The following is a 26889-nucleotide window of genomic DNA, read 5'->3' as shown; positions in this document are numbered from 1 at the left end:
GGTGACTCCTGTGCCACTGTCTGTGTCACTGCCTGTGTGGGCAGACAGTGAAGCCAGCCCTGTCCCTGTTAGCAGAGTATTATAACACTGCCAACGCCTCCAGTGACCCACGAAACCTCCCATCTATAGAGATGAATCATACAGATGGGCGCTTGTAGCAGAAGTACCCATCCACCAGACCTACGGCAAAGATTTCTCAGTATATATGACAGAGTATCAGAATAAATCAGTTTCGAGCTCTGCGAGTAAACCTCAGATGAGGCCATGAAGTCTTCAGTGTGGGTTTAGACTATTGCGAAGGTTTCATTATAAACATCAAGCATTCAAACTCGCCGCTTAATACAGCTTCCACATAATGTTACTGCAAAAATAAATGTTGTATACGTTTTTTTCCATTAAAACGAATTTTTCGCTGAGCCTGCATGGTGTTCTCCAGCACGACACTGCTTGACATTCATAGAGTGACACAAATTCACACTCCGAGTGCATTACAAGCAGCATTACAATCACAAGAAAAACTGGATGTTAGGTTGTTTCCAGAGGGTCCAGGGATTGAGACGTGTGATTATTCTTAGTTATAGTTATTTTTAACCCCTTAGGCTTCCATCAACTGCAAAATTGATAATGGCATTTGCACAGTGTGCTTCAAACAAGCCACATCAGTTAGAGTAGCATGGTGAGGACTAAAAAAAGGCTGTGTGTTTGTTAACTAGGTTTCCACCGAAGGGGCTTCCAGTAACAACTGTATGGACAGGAAAGAAAATGAAATTACAGCAAAATAAATGAATTATCAATAAAGAGCCCTCGATACTGTATCTAAGGGGATCAATACGCCACAGCCGGCCTGCAATGTGGGCTGAGGGCAAGCCTACAGCCGAGGGACCGGCTGATCAATAATGTCATCGGGGGTGATTGACGATCAATGCCGCCAGTGACGTTGATTTATGATCAATGAAAGCAGGGCACCCGACTAATAAGGGGAGAAGGGGCAGAGGGGCTGTGTGAGGGGGGTTTCTTAGCCTCCCTCTTACTGTAACTGATTGGGGATCGATGAAGAGTGGCACCGTGGCTGATTAGGGATCAGGTGACTTTGTGGCAGAGCAAGGCAGCTATGTGTGAGAGGATTTGGTTGGCTGAGTGGAGACCAGCCTGTCTGAGCTGAGCAGAGCTGCACAGACTGTAATTAAAGCTGTGCTGAAAGGAGCTTTCCACTGGTTGATAGAAGCTGCAGGTGCAGATCTCTTTGCTCTTTCACTTTCAAAAGAGCAGCCGACACTCACACACACACAAACTCAGAGACACATACACAAAACCAAAGGCAGCGCAGGAAGGTCTGCACCAAGTTTCTGCCATTCTCTGTCATAAAAATTGTATCTGTTACTCTCATCGACATCCTCTGTTGCATTGGCCTCATTTTCTCACAGTCTTCAGATATTTTTGGACACTATCAATGCTTTTTTGGTTTCTTTCTACTGTAACCCCATTTGTTCTCATGTCACTGTTGGACAGGTTTCATTTTAGTAATCAGATTAGTGTTACTGAATTCACAGATGGCTGTGTTGTCACTTAACGGATTTGTAACATGTAGTTTCTGCCAACAGATTGGAAGTAGAATACATTATTTTATGAAACATGTTATGAAGCTGAGAGTCTTGATAAAACAGGTGTTAACATATACAACGTTATGTATAGTTAGAGCTATGTTTTGGTGAGGTGAAGGCCTGTACAGTATAATATCATACAGTACATAATCTCTTCTGGTACACTTTTAAACCACCATAAACAATAATAACCTGATCTTAGATGTAGTTATGAACTGTCTAGGTAGTTTCAGATAAAACTAAAAAGCCAAAAAGCCAGGTCCAAAGAAAGATGGCTCACCCACTCATCCGCACATTGTCTGACAGACCCTTGTACTTCTGAACTTCAAACAGCGTGTGAGACATTCCCCTGGCTCATAATTCATTCATTTCTTAGGTATTCTCTTTGTTCTTGCGCAAGGTTGACACTAATTTCCCTCTGTCTTTAGAAAAAAAGTTGCTGACAACAAAGTGGCATCATCTTTGTGCAAAGTGAATACATCAACATTTTTCTTAAAAATGCAATATTGCCCCTTTCACACCAACACGTTTTCAGTGCCGGCTCGGAGCTAGAGCCTGAAAAGTACAGTTTTTTCCTGTTCACACCGCCTCTTAGCTCCGGAATCCGGTTCTAGAAGCAAGAGCTTCGGAGCTAAGAGGCGGCGTCGCTTACGTCTCTCTTATGTCGAGGCGTGCAGGAAACTAAACCCACCGCCTCCCCTGAACATGGGTCGACTGAAGAATCTCGTCATGCCTGCCTACAAGCAGTCGCGCTGAGCAAAGTGACTAGAAGGCAACCACACACTTATAAAAAAAAACACACTTTATAAAGTCAGGCAACACTAACCAGGCTTCGTGTGATTCTGTTTATTTGTACCTTACTTTGACCATCCGTTCGCTGTTATTGATCATTGTGGAGAGAGGCAGACGTTTTGTATTATAGCAGCTATCGGATGGAATCCATACATGGGCTGCACAGGTTGAAAATTATAAGGTTGGAGAAGTTGTTATTTAATTTAATCTGGCTTTGCTTTAAAAGCAACACGATCATCGACCCGACTCAGTCCCCCCCGTTGTTGTTGTTGTTGTGAGCGCCGTTGGGGAGCAAATCAGCGATGTAAACGGTGACGTCATGACGCAGCAGCGGCAGCACCATCCCGGCTCTGAGTGGTGTGAACAGAGCGAGAGCAGAAAAGGGAAACCGGAGCTGAACGAGAAAAGCTCTAGCTCGGAGCTAGAAAGGGAAAAGCGCTGGTGTGAAAGCCCCATAAGTCACAACTTTTCTTCTGAAATGGATATACATTGTTTTAGGTTTTAAAGCTGAGTTCAGGGTAATTTACTGATAGAAAGCAGCTAATCTTGTCAGCCATGCATATGTACAATGCTACTGGCACGTGTCATCACTATTAATGGGTTTCTCCTACAAATTGAATTAAAACTGGTCATTACAATGCTAATTGTTGAGACAGGAATGTCCTACGATAATCATTAAAAAGACAATTAGAGGTTTGAACCCCTTCAAAACAAAAAAAACTATGGCCAAAATCTTACCCCACTTCCTTCCTATGTCAGTGTTCTACAGTTTCCCTCTCAGTCCTCCCACTGTTGCAAATACATTAAACAAAGTATGGAAGCACATTCCTCCAATGTGCACACTTAGCAAACTCTTCAGCATTATTTATAGAAGCTTCAGTAGCTTTGCCCTTGCATCCCCTTGAGAGGAGAGATGCGAGAGCGATAACCAGAGAGAGAGGTTAACCTGTGGAGAACAACTTTGAGCGAGTCCTTACTTAAACATCTCACAAGTGATGAAAAGGCTTTGTTTTTCTCAGTCTGCGTTAATGGGCCCCAATCGATGATGGAGAGCCTTGTTTTTTCTCCACATGTCCTGACCCCTGGGGGAAGCACACGGAGGTAATGTGGGAGGGAAAAGATATTGACACTCACATCGATATCACTAGGGTTCACAAGCACCGGCGCGGTGAAGGTAACTCCTTTTTACTTAAAGTTGAGGTCAGATATCAGAAGCTTATCAAGGACAGCAGTACAGAGCAGACTGAGTCTAAATTAGTAGATACGATCGCTGTTGTTACACTGATGATATTCATCAGCGCTTATGACTCTCCTCCAGAAGCAACCTGGCCCCCCCCACACACACACACACACACACACACACACACACACACACACACACACACACACACACACACACACACACACACACACACACACACACACACACACACACACACACACACACACACACACACACACACACACACACACACACACACACACACACACACACACACACACACACACACACACACACACACACACACACACACCTTCCCTTAAACAATGGCAGGAATGTGAGGCAGCATAGCACCGCAGCGGAGCACACCGCCATGCCGGCTCTCATCTGTCACCAACGGCAACCAGCCCTCCAGCCGCCATGATGTGCAGCTTAATTGGGGGAGCTGATGAGGTCTGATGAGGCCGGTACTTATTGAATTCCCCGGCCTGTTATTTAGATAATGCTGAAGAGGAGCGGCCTCCGTCATCTCCCCTATTCTCATTCATTCACTGTCCCAGCAGGGGGCGGCGGGCTAATTTACTCTTGTTTGTAAAGGCTGTGTGAACTGAGGGGATTTGGACACACACTCCCCTCGCTCGCACACATCTAACACTCCCCGCTGTTGATTTTAGCCCATAATGGGGCTATTTGACGAGTTAACCAGATTCCCACACCCATTTCAACCCCCTTTTCCCTGTCTTTTCTGTATTTTGGTGCTGGTATTGTGTGAATAATTAGACTTTGAAGCAATCTTATTTGCCTTTACTCAGCTTTTCTCAAAGCAATGACCACATTTGAATATGTGCCTGTGTTGACTTGTTTGAGTGAAAAAGAGAAACGGAGGGTGTGAATGAAGTGTGATGGAGACAAGGAGAAGCGGAAGTTGCAGAACAGATGGCTAAATGGCAGGACAACAAACTGAATTCTGTGCCTCAGACTGGTTAAGGAGACTGAGACCGTGAAGTCACAGAGGGGGGCCAAGAGTGCTGCTCGGTATGGGAAAGCACATCAAAACGCATTCGAAGTGACAGAAACTCCTGTGATTAATGCCTCTGCTGCACAGAACTGAAAATAATATGAACATTAAAGTTTTAATGGAAATATTGAGCATCTGGGTGATCGACATTCCTCAGTACCAACAGCGGCGTGGAGAGGCTCCAACTTCACAAATAACTGAGCGAGGACTGCCAGAAGAGCAGCAACAAATATCTGGCGGTTGTCACTATTGTGGAAATGTATCATAAGTCTAATGTTATGATATGCCTTGGGTTGATTTTCTCACAGTTTACAATTGTCAGGAAATGATCATATGAATGTAAGGTAATGTAATAACCATGAATACATTGTTATATTGTCTAGCTACCATTTAAATAGCCTGTATTTGATTGGCTGAGACCTTCCATTTCCTGTGTTTTTCTGTATCCTTGCTTTTCTGTTGTAAGCGGGCCGGAAACTTTACATTGTATTACATTGCTAGTGCTTTCACTTTTTTACCAGAAGGTGATTAAGTGTGGAATTTCCACCACAAACTGACTTTCTATAGAGCAGAGATATATTCATCCATGCAGAGTATGTGAGATCTTGCTTTCCCTGCTCTTCGTCTACCAGAATGCGCATTACAATGAAACACAATTAGCCGTCAGAATCTCTGGATCGCTGTCGTTAAAAGTGCTTTTTCTTTTGGGAAGATAATTCAGATATGTTTATACATTCAATAAAACCAGCTACCATCTGTAACCTAAAAAATATTTCTCATTTCACATATTGTCCACTGAATAACTGGCCCATGACTAGAAAAACAAAAGGCCATATTTATACAGGCCAGTTGTTGTGGCCTTTATAGATCGGGTGGGGTGGGGGGCAACGCTTGCGAGGGGGGCCATTAAGGCATCAACATTTAAAAGCTTACACGGAGAAGGTACAACGTGAAGTTCACCAGGGGCAGAGCGAATCAATACCAGCTCGACTTAGAAATCTGCTGTATAATCCTCGATCTCCAAGGCCATTTGCTTTGCAGTCTGAAATTGGATACACACTGACTGCATCCCCCCCCCCCCCCACACAGCAGGCCGGCCCGCAGTCACCCCTGCTGCGCCCAGCCCGCCCCTCAAATGAGACAAGCTGAAAAATTGATCTGGATGCATCTGTGGCAAGATTACATCTAGGGCTAAAAGAGAGATATGACTAGCTCAAGGTAATTCATAAATCTATGTGAGTGTCTGAGAGGATCAGGGCAGGTGCTGGTGAATGGAAAAACCTACTGTAGTTGTATTATCATAACTACAGCCCTGCTTTCTGACAGACTGCTGCACAAAAAGGCCATTAAGTCAAAACCTCTATAAATGCTAAGGGCTGGTAAAGGCCACACATCGAAACACATTGTATTCACTTCTTTATACAGTAGCACACAATGCTGCAGCTATGATTAACAAGGACGTAAGGAAAATAAATCATCTTTGTTTATTTTGCCTGTAAGCTACAAGGCCTTTTGCAGTGTAATAACATTTCTTTGATTAATTATAAGAGAAGAATGGGATGTAATAGAACTTCATCTAGAAATAAATATTTTGCATATTATATCTGTCAAATACAAATCCTGTATATTTAACATGAATTCTTAGCGTTTCTGTAACTGGAAAAGATAAAGTTGAATAATGTCTTATTTTTTGTAAGTCATATCGTCTCCACGTTGGAGTTGCAGCATTGATTTCCTTTTCATTCATTTCTTTCTTTCTTTTTTTATTCATGCATGGTTGCATTTGTTTCTCTCACTCTTTTTATATATGCTGAAATGGCAAAGGGGTAAAAATACTGATAACTAACTTTGGAACAGTTCAATAAAGGTGACAATATGGGGATCACTATGTTGCCATTTCGTATCCAACACAACCTTTCAAAAACACGTCAACTAATATGACCACAACATTTCCAATTCAAGGAAAAATGGCAAATGACAGTTGAATGTTTTATTTCCATTGTTTGACTGAATAAACTTTGACTGATAAACTAGTATTTGAAATAGTTTTCTGCCAAGAATTGTATTGTTTGTTTTTTTCAATATATATTATTTTAAACATTTATGTGGGAGTCAGCTTTACTCAAACTTGACCGTTTTTGTAAAAGTTATAGGACTTCTCAAAGGTTTTGTTGCTTGACCATTCCTTTTGCCTTCTGGCGAGTGAAACAAAAAAAACAGAAATATTCCACTTCAACAAAGAAGCTGCACAAGAGTAACCTCACTTACTTTGTGTAGCAAAGCAAGACAAGAAAAGTGAGATTTCTAGGAAGGGTATATCTGTAGGTGCCTCTCTGCTGTTAGTGTGGGCTGCATGGTATTTTATTTTATTCCCATGGAGGTTTGTATTGTTAGAGTGGCAGTTGTTGGACTCTCAGAGGCCTTTAAGCACTCTGCTTTCCCTCTATTACGTGTGCCCTTTGGGGGGACAGACAGTTGTAGTGAGATGCAGTGCAGCGCTGCAGGGGTGGTCCCCAGATACCACAGATTCATACTTCCCACCTGACGCACAGGATAGAGAGAACAGAGAGCTGGCAATTACCAGACTTCTCACTATATATACTGCAATCCTGGCCAGCTCTGCTCTGCTGTACTCCACTCAGAAGGCTGTCTCAGGGCCAAGCTGGAGGTAATGAAAGCAACACATCCCTAATGGACTATTGATGTGTGTGTGTTTGTGCGGGTGTGTGGAAGTATGAGAGGAAGAAGTGAGAGAGGCTCAAAGAACAAAGGTAGGAAACCAAGACTGAAAGAAATCATTCTTTTGGCTGCGTCCGTGTGCTTCCAGTTTGTGTGTTGAGTGATTTTTTGCAACTGCAACTGTGCATCCCTGTCTGTGAGCTACTCTAAATCATATATAAGCTGAGCAATAACAGAAGAAATACACTGTGATGCAGTAAGCACACTGCCAGCCCAGGAAACAGAGACAGACAGAGAGACGGTGTGTCGGAGACATGAGGTCACACTGAACCAGGTGCGTTTCCATCGCCCTCCAGCTCAAACACCAGCAGGCAGCTCTCATATAAATACGCTCACATACAAGGAAACACAAATAGCTCCATGTGACATAAAAACATTGGCAACTCGGGTGCCATCACAGCAAGTTTCTTAAAATGGAACACTTCCCACTCCTACTGATCGTCCATTGGCACAGCATGTAGGTGTGTTCGAATTTTTTTGTGCGTCCCCTTCCCCGCTGGCAGGCATTCGGATGAATGAAAGGGCGTCAACTCCTGGAGGTCCGGTAGCGCTACAGAAATAACTCTGTGACCACAGTGACCTCTGCTTGTTCCCACACAGCCTGCGTCCTGTTTTAATGGAAGACCGTGCTCTATTTTGGGGGCAGCGGCTAGATTTATCTCACTGCCCTCTGTGTCCTGGGACGTGACAGTGACGTGGTCGGGGTGTAACTGATGCCTCTTTTCTTTTTAACTCTGCTTCCTTGACGCAAGCACACAGAGGATACGATTAGTCTTGAGGTCAATTTAAGTCTTTTAGCTGACCTGGCTTAACCTCACTACTTCTGTTCACTTTTAAATGTATACACATGCTAGAGTGGAAAAGGAATAAAAGCTGTAATCGATCATGTATTGTGATGCTGTAAGCTGTTGAAAGGTGCAGCAGATAGAGAGCAAGCCTGCTGAATTGCTTGCATACCACAGAGACCTTGGAGCATGATTATCCTCCTCAGCAAACGTAATCTTCCTACTGGAGGACGGGCGGGCCGGCCAAAAGGCCATGAGCTCAGTGACCTGCTGTATCGGCTGAGAGGAGGAATATTATTCTCTGAAAAAGTAATGCATTGCCCTCAGGTCCTGCATTAGATTAGGTTGACTGATGGCTAAAAACCTGGAATCTAGGGATCTGTGAAGATAACGCATCTCAGGAATGTATTCCTCAGAGTGGTGGAGAGCCAAGTTATATCCAGGGAGAACTATAAAAAGAAAGAAACGTCATGGTTTTCGAGTGCTACTGGGCTTGCCAGAATAAAATGAAGAGCTAAAAAGGTATAAGAAACACTCCCAAAGTCTGAAACAACATCTGCCCAAGACATTCAATCAACAATTGGTTACACAACTGTGCCTCAATGGGTAGGGCTAAATGTCAGTAGAACGAAAACAAATATATAACTTGCTTGATGATACATTAGATGTAAGCTTGTTAATCCATCAAACATACTGGCATTTTGTTCCCTTTTCTCAACAGTACTTGAAACAACACTGCCCAAACCATAAGGCCAATATACTGTATTGTTTTAAAGAGGGCTTTTTTGTTTGAATCTCTATTTTGGCAAAATGTGGCTTTGAGTTAATTGCGAACATCATAATGCTAACATGCTCCCAATGAATATGCTTACAGTAAATGCTGTGTTGAGCACTGTTTACAACTATCATGATCTTAATTTTGCGTGTCAGCAAGCTAGGCACAAGTTCACCTGATGTTGGTGCTATTGGAAATGTTAAATTATTACAAAAAGTCTTCAGGGGATTTAAATGTCATGACTTCCATTATATTCAAACCTAATAATGTCATCCTCATGGCGACTCAAGAAAAAAGCCCGGGGATAACCAAAAGCATTAAGATTATTCATCTGGGGACCATGACTGTCTGTACAAATTGGTATGTTAATTTATCTGATAGTATATATTATAGCATATATTTTAGCTATTATAACCTGGAACAAATGGGTGGACAGAGTAGACCCATGAAACTAAAACCAGCTCCTTTTAAAATGGGAAAAATGTGAAGAAAGTATCTTTAATTACTTGGTGTATTACGAATGTATGAACCTTTTATTACTTTGTTGCTGCTCCACTCCTCCGCTTTTAAGGATACATTATTGATAAGTGCAAAACTAAAAACTGTGTCGTAACCGTCAGCTGTCCAGAGCACAAAAGCGTGCACATCTCACATCAATGAAATGGCTGAAAGCATATCAAACAACAAGGAGAGCAAAAATGTTGTTCATAAATAAAAGCAGCCACAGGTGCTTATTTTGCTCGTACTAATATTGTGTGCACTCAGCCATATCCAGTAACAGAGATGAGCATCAGGGAGGGATGAGCTGAAATGTGTGCGATGCGTGGAAAAGCGAATAGAGGAGGTGCAGGGAAAAGTGAGGGATGAAAGACAGGAGATGAGAGAGATAGTATAAAAGCAAGGACAACAAAATAGTGTGAGGGTAGGTCAGAGGGAGAAAGATATAAAGGGATCAACCGGGAGGACAGCTGGACCGGGGTCACAGGGGTCAAGCTCAGGAAGCGGTCGCACAGTCAATGTCATCCTTTCATCTCCTCTGCTGCCGAGGCAGAAACCTAAACTTTACTCGAATGTAACCTTCCAAAAGCACGGGTTGATCCAACTTTCCTCTCTCTTCTGCTTCCCTGCGCCACCCATCACTTTCTTCCCCTCTCTGCCCTTTCCCCATCTGTTCTCTTTTATCTCCCTCTCTTATTCTTGTCACATTTCCTCAGCTCCTAATCTATTTCTTTCCATCGCCCTCCTGCTATATATTTCTCTCCATTACTCTCGCTCGTTATGTATCGTTTTCTCATGGTAACTCTCCTACATGGTTCCTCTCTCCACATTAGATGTGGTCGAGTGGAGGGCAAAGTCAATCGTTCCTGCCTAAACCCTCCAGGAGCCTGCACTCCTCTTCTCTGCCTAAACAAACTTTGAAGCCAATCAAAGGGCTTATATTATTTTCCGTGGAAGGCGACTGCAGCAGGTAAATGCGATATATTTCAGTGACAGATCCGCTCTCTCCTCCTTCTCCTCCTCCTCCTCTCTGTGCTAACCGTTGGCTCCGATCATGATTGATACAGTTCAGTGGCAAAACAAACAAAGCGTGACAAATCCAGATTATTGTCTGTGGGCGAGATAAGGTTATAATGAGAAAGTGCATCGGGGGAAATTGATCCTTTTTCAGGAAGCTGTCTGATTTACTGGGGATGCCAATAATAACTTCCTGTGTGACCTGCCTCTAATGGGGGGGCGGGCAAAGTCAGGGGTGGGGGGTGGAGGGGTTCATGCTAAGAGGACAGATTTCATTACGATGCAATATCCTGAGGAGCGCATTTGAGAGGGAGGTTTGGTAGCTAATTATTATCCGCAGCCATGTATATTGAAAAGCTGTCTGATTGTCAGGGTGTATCGCACACAGAGACAGAAACATACCGGGTGACAGCCGCAGTAAATGCATTTTCGATACATAATGGATTTGACCTGAAAACATTAGATGCAAACAATTCACAGATCAGCACCCACACATGACACGCAGATGCATCATGGGAAAAATGCACTTTCCCATGCTTTGAGTGGCAGCCATGTCTGAGATGCAGTGACAGCCAAACCTACTTGGCTTCATGTTAAATCTACATGCCATAGGGGAGAGGAATGGGCCCGGTGACAGGCCAGGGGAATGTGGGAGGGATTGCAGAAATTAACATGGATTACTCAAGTATGACTGACAGTTTCAGAAGGGCTTTCTGTGACTTACCAAGTGAATTGGGACCTGCCTTAATTCAGCGAGGGACGTTTTAATACCGTGGGCTGTCTGTGCTATCTTGGCACCGTTGCCTTGGTGAGGACGCCAACTGGGAGGGAATTTTTTTCTGCAACAGCACCCCCAGCAACAACTCCCCCAACCTCAGTGGCGCAGGCCTCGTGTTGTGCAAATAATGACTAGATGTGTGTGTCGGGCCAGCACTCGGGGTTCAGGGCTGTCTTTTTGTGTTTTCTTTAAAGGGGGGCTTGCCAACTAGTAACCCTTGTGAACTATGTCTAGCATAAGCCTGACAGCTGGCGGTTTTCTACAAAGGCTGGGTGTCATCTCTATCTCCGATGGATCAGGGAAGTAAATTGGAAAACTGATTTCCACACGTCCCCATGAAGAATATGCCTTTTACTGTAGGCTTACATATACAGTATGTTTTATTCGAAAAGGGTGTTGGTGAGGAGAGACAGAGAAATAGTGAAAAAAGATAAAGTTTGAGAGAGAAATGCCAGACTACTATATAAAAAAGAAGCAGGAAAGCTTGTACATATTGCATGTTTCCGTTTGGTTCTATCTCCCAGGGCCACTGTGGTTGCTTCCTGATGTGGTTTCCATTATTTATCCAGCATCTATTGGACATTATTGGAGCCTACCCTAAGCTCTGCTGCCATATTGGCAGAGGGACAATGGAGAGAGAAACGACAACAGAATGGAAAAGGAAGAATCTGTAGGGAAAGTTCTCATTCAGTCGGACTAAATCTCTATTTGCACATTTGCACTGTTAGACATTCATGAAAAAGCTGGACCCATTGAAGTCTGACACTGTCATTTGTTAACGCTCAACACTACCTGTATGTAACCCATCTGAAAACACACCTTGTTTATTTAGCTGCTGTTCGATTGTTGACAGTGAAATCTAGTTAAATTGCACAAAGAGCAGCAGTTGCCTGAGCAGCACAGAACATGTATCAAATGTTATCAATTTCCTCTGCCACGGCTCACACACAATACGGGATGTACATGGGATTACTCACCTGCCAAAACCAAACAATGGCTAATGTATCTCCGGTTCAAATTACATTTACCATAGGGTGTCATCTCTAAGCTGTTTAATGCATTGTGGGACGAAGGGCTTTAATCAGCGAGGCTCAGTGGAGCCAGCGGATTAAATCACTTTTTATCTGCGCTTCCTTTGACTTTCCCAGTGCTCAGGGTTGCAGTGTAAATCATAATGCGTCCCTGTTGGGCTCACTTCACTATGCTTTATTGCTGTAGTCACATTTCATAAATTCTATTTATTTTGTGTATTGAGTGAATTCACATGCTCTGAAAATAAGGATAAATTGATGATGTCTCAAAAAGGCGTCCATTGTGTCTACATGGGTGTTTAAGTCCATCTATATTTGTCTATCCTATGTTCTTTTGTATACATTTAAATAAGGAATGTGTTTGTGCATGTGAATATATGTCGATATACACACCTATTTGTCCTATGGCATACAGGCTATATCCATCTAGCATGTGAATGACTTTGTATCTGTGTGCGGGCGTATGCACGCTCACAGCCCGCAACAGAGACGGGGAGAGCGGCTGCCGCATTGCACAGAATAGCTAAACAGCTGTAGTGCTCCATCAGGGCTATCGATCATGTCCCTCTCTCTGAATCACAATCAGCCGTGGGCAGAGTGGAGAGGCTGGAGCAGGCCTCGGTGACTCGCTTGTTGGACGAAAGCTACGCACGTCTCCTATCAACCAGGCCTCGCCAAACAAACATGACCTGGAGAGCTTATTAGACACATTTATATACAAGTGCTGTAGTTCTTGTTTCTGTATAACTTGCTGGAACACACAGACAAGTATTTCATTAAATTCCTGGCGAGCATTGCCTTTTTTACAATGACATCTTTTATTGCTTTAACTACTTTTGTGAGGTTTAACGAACTAATTACTTATGGTACACTGATAAACGATGTCTACAAGTATTGATATAACACCTTACATTCTGTACATGACGACACTTAGTAGCAATCACATTAATCAAAAGTGCATTACACGATATATTGCATCTAAATAAAACATGTAACCACTAGAATATTAGACCTGATTTCATCAAAACATAACATTAAGAATAAGGAAGCTATTTAAGTATCATTAGCAGCCATCTGCCATCATCCCACACTCTGTATATCAACTCAACATCTCATGTAATCACAAGGAAGTTGGATGTTATTACATTACAATTTAAACAGGAAGTGTATGGAATCTGTCTATGGCGCCATTAATTGCCATCTGCTAGCATCTCCACAGTCCTCTGCTGCCATATCCGCAACTTATCGTTGACTTCCTGCCAACATGGCTGCTTCCTTTCCGATTATTTTCCCATGGTCAGTTGAATTGAACGAATAACCTCTCACCTGACATCCAGATATATACTTCCTGGTTTTGGACAGCAACATTATAACTCAATATCCTTTTGTATTGCCCCTGGACACACCTGATGTAGGAGGGCAAACTATAACGACACCAACCCCCATCACAAACACACACATACACACATATGTCTTGACATGGTGTGATTGAGTAGCTAAGTAGGAAATGCAGAGGCTTGTCAGATAGATATGGGCTCAGAGGATTGGAGAGCAACCTTGGTACATCAAGAAGAGTGTATGTATGCGTGTGTATGCCTGCTGAGTGTTGTGTAACTTTGTGTGTGTTTATGTGGAGTATGTTACCAACGATAAATGGTGGGAAAAAAAGGGATCTCATTAGCATTATATGGATGTTGACATTCCATTCAGGTCAAAGTTAGTGTTGCATGACTATATTTGTGCTCATGCGGTTGTGCATGTGGGTGTGTATGTGTCAAGGCTCAGGCTGTGTATAGTAGTCATGGCTGTCACACAAGCATACGCATGCACGTGCACACACGCGCTCCTGCTGTGCTGTGTGTGGCGAGGGCCCCTGGGGGGGTGCTGCTGAACTGTCAAAGCAGGATGGATGAAGAAGCTGCCCTGCATAGCAAGGGGCTCTGGGGAAATACCACCAACATGACACACAAACACACACACACACACACACACACACACACACACACACACACACACACACACACACACACACACACACACACACACACACACACACACACAGTGTATACAGTCAGCACATAAATATACTACGTGCATACTCCCACTTTAAAATGCATAAATCCTAATATGCACGCATGAATCAGAAAATAAGCACATGTAGTGAAAAAAGAGCACACACACATACGCACGCACGCACACACGCCCATCCGCCCGCACGCCCCCCCCCCGCATATCTCCATTTAAAAAGGGCTACTCGCTGGATGCTTGAGAAACAGAAACAGCCCTGGGGTCCTCTGTAGAGCAACATCTGAGTCTGATAACAGAGGAATGTCCAGAGATCTCCATTTAGCAGACAGCAACTCATCATGTCATAAATTCGGCAAAAAAGCTCACTACAGCAACGCCCAAACTCTTGTAAATGGAAAACCACAGTAAAAGCATTAAAGGCATGACAGAGTGGGCCTTACTCTATCAGTATGCAACATTAACATATCTGAGGGAGAGGATTTTAGAATTTTAACCTTATTAATGCATGTACCCTTCAAGAATAACTATTTTTATAAGAGGAGTAAAGTGAGTACATGTCATTTATTGTAACTTAAATTACAAAATGATAACCTATTTGTAACTAACCGAGAAATTGATTATCTTACAAATCACCCCCAAATTAAGCATGGCAAGAAATGAACTATACAAACTTATAGTGTGTACGTTCAGGTACATGTATACATAAAAGTTAAAGATGTCATGGACCTTTTAGGAGGGATTGCAGCACTGTGGAGCAGAGCAGACCTTGTAAACTTAATTATTCCTGATTCCACAAAAGATTTCCTCGATCAGGGCCGTAAATCTTCATGCTTGGCAGAAGTCTGAACAATCCATTAACAATAATAAAGCTTACGCGGCCAGGAGATAGACCCTTAAAGGGGAAGGTCAGCCTGATATTACAGCTTTAAAGGTTTCCTCTTACGGCTCAACTTCAATATAACCACTCACCTTGCCTTTAATGGCTGCTGGCTATGCAGTATAGTTCAGCATATATGGAGATTCTACATCTAGTCTCTCTGGGATATTACTGTACATTGGAGAGCAATTTATGGGTCTGTTTCTGACCCGCTGTTTGGAGGAGTGAGTATTGTTAATAGAATAGCAGCAGGGGTGGTGGAGATCTCGTCGGTTTGGCTCTGTCTGGCCCCCACGTCCTGCTGGGGCTCATGGGAGGCTTCCAGAAGCGCTGCCACTGGCCCCGAAAGTGCTTAGCCAGCATAGTTTTCATTCATCCTGGCCTTTCCTTTTGACTCTTTGTTTCATATCTTTATTCTCCTTTCCACCTTGCTTTTCTTTTTGCTAGCCCCTCTTGAGATCCTTACTCCCTTAGGAAATGCTCTGTTCCCATCATCCAATTTCTCATTGTTTTAGACTTTTGGGACAATGATGCCACTTTGAGCCCTGTATAAAAAAGAAAGTTATTTTCCAACACCTTGTCCCGACATCTGTCTTCATTTTGTGAAATGTTTCCGTCGCCCTGTTTCCCCTGCCTGTTTTTCTCCTTGGCCAGCTTGTTCCACTGTCTAGGGTGACTTCAGGAAAGAAAGATAGGAAGGAGAGAGGACACAGCAACAGAGAGAAGGAGCAGGAGAGGAAAGAGGGGAGAGTGCAAGCTCTTAAGTAGATTGCAAAGAACAGCACAGAGGCATGAGTGTGAATATTAAAAGGGTTTTCTCCTTCCCAAGAAGTTTCAGTCTGCAGCAGCACCACCAACAGCGAAGGAAAGAGAAGGTGACAGAATAAGAGAGACTGAGAGAGAGGAAGAGGCTTACAGAACCGTCAGCTATTCAGCCATAGCAGAGACAGCTAGCTTGAGGTGACAGAATCAACGCTGTACACAATCTATCAAGCTGTCCGGCAGATCTCAGATGAGAAATTACCATAATTGAATAAGAAGTTTCTTTCATTGCAAAGGTGATCATTTTCCCAGATGGAAATTAAAGGGGTGATAAGAGAACAATGTAAAGCAAAAAGAGGGGGAGACTCACCTGGAATGCCTGGTGGGGTTTTCAGGTATTTCCCATTGAAATGCTGTATCACAACCTCACATTTCTCTGTGGACTCCATCCTGCAACAGAACAGAAACATAGGGTTTGATTTGAAAAGAATAGCCACTATCCATTTGTAGCAAAAGTCGACAGTCATTCCTAGGAAATACAATTATTTTACATTGAATGATGGCACGATTAGAAATGGCTTGTGGTACTGTACATTAAGAGTTTAAAAAAAAAAGCAAAATCAGAATAAACAGTTAATTTCACGGTTACCACCCAGATAAAGTTGACCTCTCAAGTGCACCACGGTACTTTTTGTAAAGCAACATATTTTAAGGTGAGTCCATTGAGAGCAGTGCTGTGGTTGTAATCAACTCAACATTGCTTGTTTCCATTTTGAACTGAAACTCTTCACACATGGAGCAACAGGCTTAATTATTTCCGGATTGAGAGAGAGAGAGAGAGAGAGAGAGAGAGAGAGAGAAAGCACAGGAAGCGAGAGAGAGAGAGAGAGAGTAGTTAGTAGAGAGAGAGAGAGAGAGAGAGAGAGAGAGAGAGAGAGAAAGCACAGGAAGCTAACCGACTAGCTCTTCCTTTTCCAGCAACTGGATCAAAAGTCTGTGGGCCGAGCAGCCGGCCAGCAGGAGGGCTCTGATCTCTCACATCATAAGCACAGAGACTCTAACACCCATACAAACTCTTACATAAGTATATCAAACACATCATTTTTTTTCAAAAGTATACAATGTTACACCAACACATAAGTTATTACAATTCACACCAACATGAATTTACCATGGTATGTTGCCATGCAGGTATTTGATAGACTCACAAAATAACTCATATTAAAATGAGTGTGTTTTTAAGTGCAGGTTTGAGTGATTGCTGTTCCTATGCTTATGGTAATATGCTCTTAGAATTTTCAGAATGCATTGCTTTCCAGATTGTCATGCTTTATGCGGTCTCACCTCCAAGAATACTCATGTGATCCTGTCAGCCTCTCACTTCTCTGTCCTCTTTCTCGCTCATCCGTTTCCCATCTCTAGTTTCTTACTTCTTTTTTTTTTAACATAGCTTCTTTATCGCTCTCTCTGTCCCATCCATCTTACTCCCGACCCGTCTGCACCTCTTCTTTTTGACGTCTCTCTCATTCCTGCCGGTCTTTCAACCTTGGTTTTCCCTCCATCTTTCACCGTTACCCTATCTCTCTTTCGCCTCATCTCTTTCCCTTTCCGTGCCCTCATTTTCTTCATTCTTTGTGCATCCGTTTGTTTCTCTGTGCACCCTAACCACATCAACACCATTCTTCCTTTTCCTCTCCTTGATTCTTTTTAGAATATGTAATTTTTCACAATTTCTTGCACCGTTTTTCCCCATCTCTCTTTCTTTCCTCTGTCCACTCTTATACTTGGGAAGACTGAGCGGTTTGACTCAGCTGATCACTAAACAGGCCCTAAACACATGCACTGAACAAGTCAAAATCAATACTGGCATTCAACAAATGTAATACAAACATGCATTATATACAGTAAGAGCTGGGTATGGTATGACATTTTTTACATTATATTTGTTTTGTCAATTTTGATTTAACAAAAGAGACCAGACTTCTCCAATGACATGTGTATACACAAGAAGCCATACATGGATTGTTTCCAAATACAATTGTTAACATTATCATTCAAATGATATTTGATCAAAGAATAATAAAATAAACTGGATAAAGCACACATTCAAGTAAGCCTTCCATATTTCAATCACTACCAAAAAAAGTATTTGGGTTTGATATCCAGCTCTGAATATTTGATTCTGTGCCCAGAGTGAAACAGTTTGTGAAAAACATGTATTCACAGATAAACATATATAATATATTAAAAAGAGAGGAAAATTCCCCCAAAAATCAAACATCATTTTCACTAAACTAACTAACTACTTGTTGTGAATTATATGTTTGTGTACTGAAAAGCAAAACTTCTTTGAGATTATTTGTTGTGGTATTTTTGCTGTCTATCTTGACAATGGGCTGAATATCAGGTTGAAACAACCACACAGACTGGAAGTGTTGATGCTCAGCTTCCCTTGCTATTCTCCAGCGCTCTTTACCCACCCTCCTCACATCCCCTCTGGCTTTTCATTGTTTCTGTCCTGATCAACACTCTTTTAAGAAAGGTAGGTAGACAGAAAACAGGTGGGTAGACGAGGAGTAAATAAGGCAGACGGGCAGCCAGGCTGTCGAGCGACTTTCGGGGAAGCCATTCAGCGAGCCAGGTAGGCGTTGAGGCAGGCTGGCTCTTTGTGTGCTGCTGGTTAATGGCATCAGGTGCTGCTGTCTGCAATGATTAGCGCTGGAACTGGAGTAATGGGCTCTGATAACAGTAATGGATCGGCCCACAAACACTAAGCTCAGTTTACTTTCTCTAATGCCCCTCGTGGCCCAACCCTCAGCAGCTATCTGTCTGTCTATTGACACAGCTAACAGGAACTACAATTCATAAAACACATCCATGAATATTTTTAAGCTTCTTCTTCTTATTTGTTTTAATCAATTACACAATCTTTTTTTCCTTTCTCCCCTAACCAAGTAACCAATCATTCAGATTCACTCTCAGACACCCACATTCACTTGTTTCAATTACTTTTCCTCAACGTTTCTCCATCTCACACTGCCGTCTCCTTCCCATCACCTTCACTTTTTCTTTTATAATAACCTCTATGATAAGTTATTTTCACCTGGCCATTGTTTCACACTCCTGTCCCTCTCTCTCCTGCCGCCTCACTCTCCCATTTCCATCATGTCTGTTCCCCGCAGAGGGCTGCTGGAACAGGTGGCCTGTGGCAGGTTGTTGCTGTGCTCTGCTTGTTGGTCCACAGGAGGCTGCCTACCGGTCTGTGTGCATAAGTGTGAGTCTGCACACTAATATGTGTGGTGGTACATGAGCACACGTCAATGCATGTGTGTGTGCCTATTATGCACATTTGTACAGGCATGTCTGTGCACATGCTCATATGTGTGCCTAAGTGCCTGTTTGTGTGTGTTTGTGCTTGTCTGTCCTGCTGTAACCCTCAGTAATAGAGCAGGGAATAGGAGAGGAGTTCAGCCTGAGCAGGTGATTAAGAAAAATCCCTGCAAGATGGCGGCTCTGCGGCCGTCAGTGGCCTCCTCTGGGTAAACAAGGGAGGATATGGAGAGCAATGAGAGCCTGGTGGCTGCTGGCGAGGACAAGGACAGAGTGGTTTATGACTTTGGGGGATTAACAAGCTGAAGTGGAAACTTTTCTAAGTAGAAAAAGAAATAAACCATTCAAAGTTAGAACTTGTAGGTAAACTATTGCAGACCTGACTATAATAAGGACAAAGGGTTAATTGAAGGTATACATGAATGAGTAAGAATGTAGATGACCAACCATTAATACATTCTCTTGCACTATTGTATTTGTTTTATTTGTTTATGTCCTACATATATTCATGTTGGAATGTAGTAGGAGACTGTGGCTTAAGTTTTTCAGCTGACATGTCATTTCTCGCTGACGGCATGAACAAAGAGGAACTCATCCAGTGGCACACTGTCAAACAGGCTTGGCAAACAAATCACCTTTTAAGTTTCCATTTCCTGGAGACGGGATCATCTGATTAGTGTCTTTTTAGAGTGATGAATACGCACACAAATGCATTTTAAAGTCTGTGTTTTGGTTAATTTGTGTGCATTTCAGTCTGTGCATTTGCAGATGATTCATTGTTAGTGATGTAACATTAAAAATGTGAAATGGAATTTAAGAGGGAAACCTTGATTAAGAACATATTTCCCGATGCATTGTCTATAGAGCAGTTCCACACTTTATACTTGATGACATCTCACATTTGAGTTTTAGCAATCTAGCTTTTGGGTTAAGGAGAGAGTCGTTTATGGTTACGCATATCTTTGGACTGTCACAGACCATATGGAAAACATGAATGTATTTTGAAACGGGGCATAGTTCCCCATTAACGCAACAAATATCTGCCTTAGGTATGTTATAACGTTCCTGTAATCTATCTATAGCAGGAGCACCTACCTGGCAAAGCCGACTCCTCTGCTGACCCCGTTGGCATCCCTCAGTATCCTCGTGGAGATGACGTGACCCAGGGGCTTCAGCATGTTCTCCAGCTCCTGCTCATCCATAGACACCGGCAGGTTGGAGATGTACAGGTTGGTGGGGTCCTGCTCCTGTTGCTGCAGGGCCAGGGGTTAGAAGAGTAGGGGAGGATTGATAGAGGAGATGGAGAGAGAAAAGGAGAGGGAAAATGAGAAATAATGTATCACCAACAAGTGTAGTAAGTAGGAAATATGCATCATCTTTGCCTCTTGGGCTATTACATCGCAATGCAGCCGACATTCACACGCATGACGTTTGGCCTTATTGACACTCACACATTGATCTGCTCACATGCCATATGGATACACCAATAGTTCACTTTGCCTTAGGCTCTATGTGTGAGACAGACATACACAGCATGGATTTGCGTGAATGGTAAGTATAATGCCTGTGCAAGTCTGTATAGAGATGTATCCTAAACATGTAGTTGCAGTTTGTCAGGTGTCTCATGAGTTTAAACCAATAATAAGTGGTGACATGTATGAAGCACATTTTCAGGTTCATACCTGTATTCTGGGTGTACAAAAAAACAGGTTTACATGCTTTAAAACATTTTATTTTTTTTTTCTTCTTAAACTTTGTGTGTATATACTTGTTTTCACCCTATGCAAAACACCAGTGTAGCACCTGTCTCTTTGAGCACCCTTCCCTGAAAAGCCAATTGCAAGATTACAAAGGAAGTTCTCAAGCTCTGGAAGCAGAAACCCAAATATGGGGTTGGGGGGGATATTCTAATGAGTCTGTATGTAAAATAGGAAGGGGACAAAGCTTGCCGAGTCTCATGTTTTATGACCAAGACAGCTTACCAAACATGGTTGTTTTATTTCTCTGTTTGTGGGTTAGTAGGCCCTTCTGATACCAAACTGTATCACGCACAAGCACTGAAAATAGCAAGTTCTTCCTAATATGTCCCCTTAAGGTTTAAAGTGAAGGAAAGATAGAGAGAGAAAGTTAGAAGCTGTGTAGGGTGTATGGTACAACAGCATTTTCTGTGTTGTGCCCAGAGGCTACAGCTAGCTATGTGAAGCTGCACAGCTGGTGGTGGGTTGAGCCTGAGGTAGCAGAGGGCCCAGAGAGCTCTACAGTAGAACAGCTGGAAACAGCAGCCCCAGCCCCACGAGTCAATCTGTCACTGAGCAAGTACGTCAACCAGCTATCCATCCATCTATGCTACACGTCTCTAAATTAAGCATTAAACCACATTATGTCATCCTTATCTCTAAATATGTATCTTAATGATGCTGTATGCACATCAGCCCATTATTTCTCGCATATCAAATCTCATTCAATCCATCCTCCCGCCCATGTTGTAAGTAAACCTTCCAATCAAGCAGCGGGCCAGATTCTGATCAGATTCCAGCTCTCATTCATCACATCTCCTCTTTATCCAACACCCACATCTCCCAAGCTTTCCTGCAACAGCAGCCAGCACCAAGCAATATTACAAAAAGGCATCCATGTTGTGGTTTGTGGCAAGCGTAATGTGATGAGGGAATGCTGGAACATGTTGATAAGATTTACATCCACTTCAGGTATTTGTAGAGGATTCATCTTGTACCATCCAAATAGGAATTTAAATTAGGGTCAGTCGATTGAGTTTATTCAACTGAAAGATAATTAATAGATGTGTTCTTTTCCGTAGTTCTAGATTGAAATGTATGTATTTAATGCAATACATCAAAAGTAAACATCCCCTCACCCATAATAACAGATGGTTACACATGATTCTAGTTTAGATCAATAGTGTGAGCAGTGGAGGGCCTTTTAAAAGAGTATTGCCATTTGGTTAGGAAATAATCAGTGTGATGGTTGGGCTCTATTATAAATGGAGAGCTATTATATCTATCATGAATAACACTAGCAATTTAGCAAGACATAGATCTATAAAATGTATGTAATGACAATAAAGGCAAAGAATAATGTTCATTTCATGAGTTCAGGATTGGCCCAATTGGATTGTGCAAGATTAGTCTCATAAACCTTAGGAAGCGGCAATAAGAGAAGAAGTGAAGCAAAGGCAAGTAGAATAACTTTTGCCCAAAGTCAAAATCAAGACAATATACACAAGAATTGAACACATTTTTTAATTGGTAAACCACAATGCTACTTGTTTTCGGTTTATAGCACTACTTTACTTTGAATTCAGTTTAAGTGATCTTTTTCACACGCATATGCAGTACTGTTAACAGCATCTTCAGTGCAGATCTGTTGTCTTCTCAGTGGGGGGTTGTGGAGATACTTCAGTTGCAGCCTGCATGCAAACACCGTCTTTGAGAGTCTTTACAGCCTCTCTGTGCTTCACCACAGGCAACGCTGTCTAACTCTGTCGTGTTCTGCTTTCTGTTTACGGCGGAGGAAGACGTTAAGAAGGAGGAGAGGAAGTGCCTCCACCAGCTCCGTGCCTCCATCTGTCAGAGGAGAAGACCGGTCCCTCCCCTGATTAATTAGCTGTCTTATCTGACAGGACATGTTTGATCTGATTAAAGCCTTTGGGAGGGAGCTGGTGCCCAACCTGAAAGCGGGAAAACCGACACTCTTTCTCTTTTAAAAAGGAACTCAATTAACTAACTTCACTGCAAACTATACTGCTCTTTCCTCGGCAGGTTTGTCACATTTACGTGCTTCGGAAAGCCTTCACAAGAATTTGTATAACACAGGATTTGGAAGTGAATGAGGCTTAATTAAATCTGCCCCGTAAAAAAATCTACTGTACACGTGTCACTCTCCCACTAAGTCCCTTTGGTGTGCAGCTGTGCTTTCCTTTGAGTTTCATCGGTTATGTGAGGCGATGTTTTTCAGGATTATGTCAAATACGCTCCATATTCCAATGCAGACAGGAGGTCTGGATCAAAGAGTTAACTGACTGACTCAGTCACTGGGCTAAGCCAACGATACGAGAGTTTATGTGTGTGTGCGCACGCTTTTCAATGAAAGCACTTTCTACTATAAGCATGTGACAGTACTCGCGGTGAAAGAGTGCGACAGAACGTGAGGCGTTAATTTGTGTGCGTGGGCTAATAGTAGAGGGGCTCCGTTTGCTAGGGGATTAACTCTGGGAGGCCTCATCTACGCGCGGCCGCCTCGCTAAGTTTCCTCTTTGATGACGTTCCGCACCACAAAGCCCTAAATACCCAGATGAGAAGGTTACACGAGAGGAGTGGAATTGGGAGCATTTTGACGGGAGGTGAGATGGGCGGCCCCATTCCAGAAGGAGATTTCATTTCCTTTAATGTCAGCCTTCGCACACGCTCTGCTGTCAGGCTATGAATGAAACGGTAATCGAGGTGTGTGTGCGTGTGTGTACCTGTGTATATATCCCATCCCAGAGTAATTATGCGTTTGTTCCTTCAAATCTATATAGTGTAAAGCTGCGCAGGTGTATGAGTCTGTGTGTCCCAATGCCATTGACCAGTGTTGTAGATAGCTAATGGAAACGCTCCAGGCTACGCTACTGCCTTTGATGAGCATCATTCCTTCACCTTGCCACCAGGAGGACAGGATGAATCCAACTGTGTGTGTGTGACAGGAGGGGGGGGGGGGCAGCTGACATGTCATTTCCCGCTGACGGATGGCCCACTCGCTAGAGCTGACAGCCCTGTAGCTGTTATTTCATTTCGACACCCTGCTCTGTTTACCTCACTGTAATTTCTGAGAACATTACCATGGTAGAGGGGAGGGGGGAGTATTAGCGGAGAGAAAAAAAGAAATGAGGAGGACAGGGTTAAACAAAAGGAAAGTACGAAGAGAAAATAGGGGTTATAGATATCAATGCTAAAGGTGAAAGAGTGAAAAGGTAAGAAAGACAAAGGCAGAGACGGAGGCAGCTGACATGACAGGCAGATATAACACATTAAAGGGAGACCTTGTTGCCTTTGACAACGCTTGAGGGGGAATAGAAACATCAGGTGTAAGAAGTCTCACGTTCCGCCTATGGGGCTCTCAGGGCTGTTTCCATTTAACTGATAAAAGTTAGACGGATATATGTGTCTTGACTGGGGGCGCTCCATCTAACGCCATGTTGAGGCTCGGAGCTGCCCTCACTCTCTTCGTCAATCTTTTCTCACCCCATAACCGCGATGTTCCTTCACTTCATTCTGTCCGTCTTTTCTCCCGTTTCTAAACCACTCAGCTCTCCATAGCCTCTCTTTCTCCAACTCTTTCCAAAGCACCCTCCTGCCGTCTCTATCCTGTTTCTCCCTAGACGTCCCTTACTTCTCCTCATCAATCCATTCCTGCTTGTCATTCGTACCCTACTATTGCCCTCTCCTATCCTCCCTTTTTTCTCCCCCCCCCCCTCGATCCTTTCAGCTTGCTCAAGAGATTAAAGCTATGTGTGTAATTGGCTCTACAGGGCTTCTCAGCTGCTCCTCTAAGCGTCGGTACACACTTCAAGGGCGTCTGTATGAACATATATCCAATGCCAATTCTTAGTTTTAGACCACACCATTTCCTTCCCTGAGGTATGGTATGAGGTCTGGCCTGTTGTGTGACTAACCAGCAGCCTGTAGGAGCACAATTAAATGGAAAGACAATAGGGTTCCGTGTTGTCTCGTAGGAGAAAACTGCAAGGAAGCAGTAGTTGCTGTGTTGCTGCTGCTGCGAGGATATGTTGCTGACAAGTTTGCAGATGCCAGAGGGAGCGTTCCTGTTCTGTTGTATATAGGTTCAGGATGTGCACTCAAATGTTGTTGTGGGAGCCTGAGTCTGCAGAATGCATTCAGAAGAAGACAAGCAGGCCGGACAAGTGGAAGGAAGTAGTAGGGGGGGTAGGAGAATTTGAGCGCATCAAGTCACTTCAAACGCTTGAGTTCAATTTGTGAGGAGCCAGAACATTCTGAGACAAAAAGGTAGAAGTACAAAGGAGCTATCATTCTGTCAGCTGGTCAGACAGCAGCAGGCAGAGTCAGGCGGGCAGCTCACCGCTCTTTGATGAACACTTCCACATTTACCACTGATGACATATTGGCACAATTACTCTACTTTTCCCCTTGTAGAGGCAGTTGTTTAACGCTTCCCCCCACACTAGGCCTGTTATCAAGCCCCTACTGTGACTACTTCAAACCCCATCCACATCCAAGACTTTACTTCACAGTGTGTCCTTATCACGTCTGCCTCTTTCCACTGCAGCCACTTACTGGGGACACAGAGCCAAACTGCAGGAGGCTTTAGACTACATGTACAAGGATTCATGGTGGGGGTCAGAGTTTGGTGGCAGAAAAAGTTTTTGTAAGTCTCTAAAAAAAAAGCATCTTATTTTCCAGCCTGCAGAAGGATCACACAGCACAGGAGAAAACCAGGATCAAAGTGTGTTTTCTACCAATGCTACATGTATTCATCAAATATTCTTCAGACAGACAGTGAAACATTTATGGATTGAATTCTCTCATCCGACACACATCTTCAAAAACAGGCAAAGATATACAAATGCACACTACAATCCAACATATGCACAACCGTCTCCGACATAGACATGCTCAGTCAGAGAACAGCATGGTACAGAGTAAAAGAATAGCAGGATTGCAAGCTGGTAACGTGCAAGGTCCTTCTGCTGCTCACTGGGGGGGGATGATTCAAACCTTCTGTTTGAAACAAAGAGCTGTGAGGCGGAGAATCTGTGCCATCACCCAGGGCAAGCCATTTTCAATCAAATGACCATATTATGTTTGAACAAACAACCCAAAACACCTGTCATTTAAACACCGCTTTAACTATGGCTGCGATAAATTGATATTGGCAGGGGTCTAGGAGAAAGAATGCAAACATACAAAGTGGGCATATAGTTGTAAGAAAACTAAATTAAACCTAATTGTTCTGTTATAGATTACATCTTTCTCTAATTTGTTTAAATGTTGTGGGTGGCATTGCTGTAATCACGTTGGCATGTACACCCGTAGGTTTGAAATGGAGCTACGTTTGTGCTAAACAAATATTACACATTTTCCATTAAAACCTGCACAGTAATATCTTTAAGAGGATGTGAAAAGATGAGATAAGTAACAAAACACCAATGGCTTTTTTTATTGCAGTTTCCCATATAATATATTTTTTTATTAATTATATTCCTTCTTTAATCCAGATGTATGTTGAAAACCCCCAACACATTTTTGCTTTGCTCTGTGGGGAATTTCTAGTGTATCAAAGCTATTTAAATGTAAAAAGAAAATCACATTAATCACTCAGTATTTTCCCTTTTATCCTCAAATTTTTATTGAGTTCTAAATAGGTTGATAGGTCACCTGGCTGCGTTCTGAGATAGAGATGAGATACACTGGATGTGTATTTTGTAAATTGTGTAATTTCTACTTTTATCTTTAATATTTGTATGCATGCTTCTTAATTAATATAAAGCTATCTTTGGCTCTTTACTTGCTGTAACAAATGTACATTTCCCCTCTGTGGGACGAATAAAGGTATTCTGATCCAATTTCTACTTTTATTTTTCCTTCCCGAAATCAATTCA

The 26889-nt window shown here is 42.8% G+C and overlaps 1 protein-coding gene across 5 annotated transcripts in view; it reads right to left on the bottom strand.

Moving 5' to 3' along the window:
• The window catches only part of rbms3 (RNA binding motif, single stranded interacting protein), a 265018-nt gene that overhangs the window by 40461 nt on the left and 197668 nt on the right, over positions 1-26889 (bottom strand). For 3 of the 5 annotated variants that reach the window (XM_010793774.1, XM_010793779.1, XM_010793778.1), the window contains 2 exons: positions 20349-20506; positions 16294-16373 (listed from right to left, as the gene is read on the bottom strand). In XM_010793774.1, coding sequence (XP_010792076.1) covers positions 16294-16373; positions 20349-20506 — 238 coding nt within the window. Of the gene's footprint in view, positions 1-16293; positions 16374-20348; positions 20516-26889 lie in introns of all 5 variants that reach the window. The other 2 variants (XM_010793775.1, XM_010793777.1) reach the window with 1 other exon arrangement.

This window comes from Notothenia coriiceps, unplaced genomic scaffold, assembly GCF_000735185.1.
Source record: "Notothenia coriiceps isolate Sejong01 unplaced genomic scaffold, NC01 NC01_scaffold00037244, whole genome shotgun sequence".
In the NCBI taxonomy this organism is placed as follows: Eukaryota; Metazoa; Chordata; class Actinopteri; order Perciformes; family Nototheniidae; genus Notothenia; species Notothenia coriiceps.
This window is presented reverse-complemented; position numbering and strand designations above follow the sequence as displayed.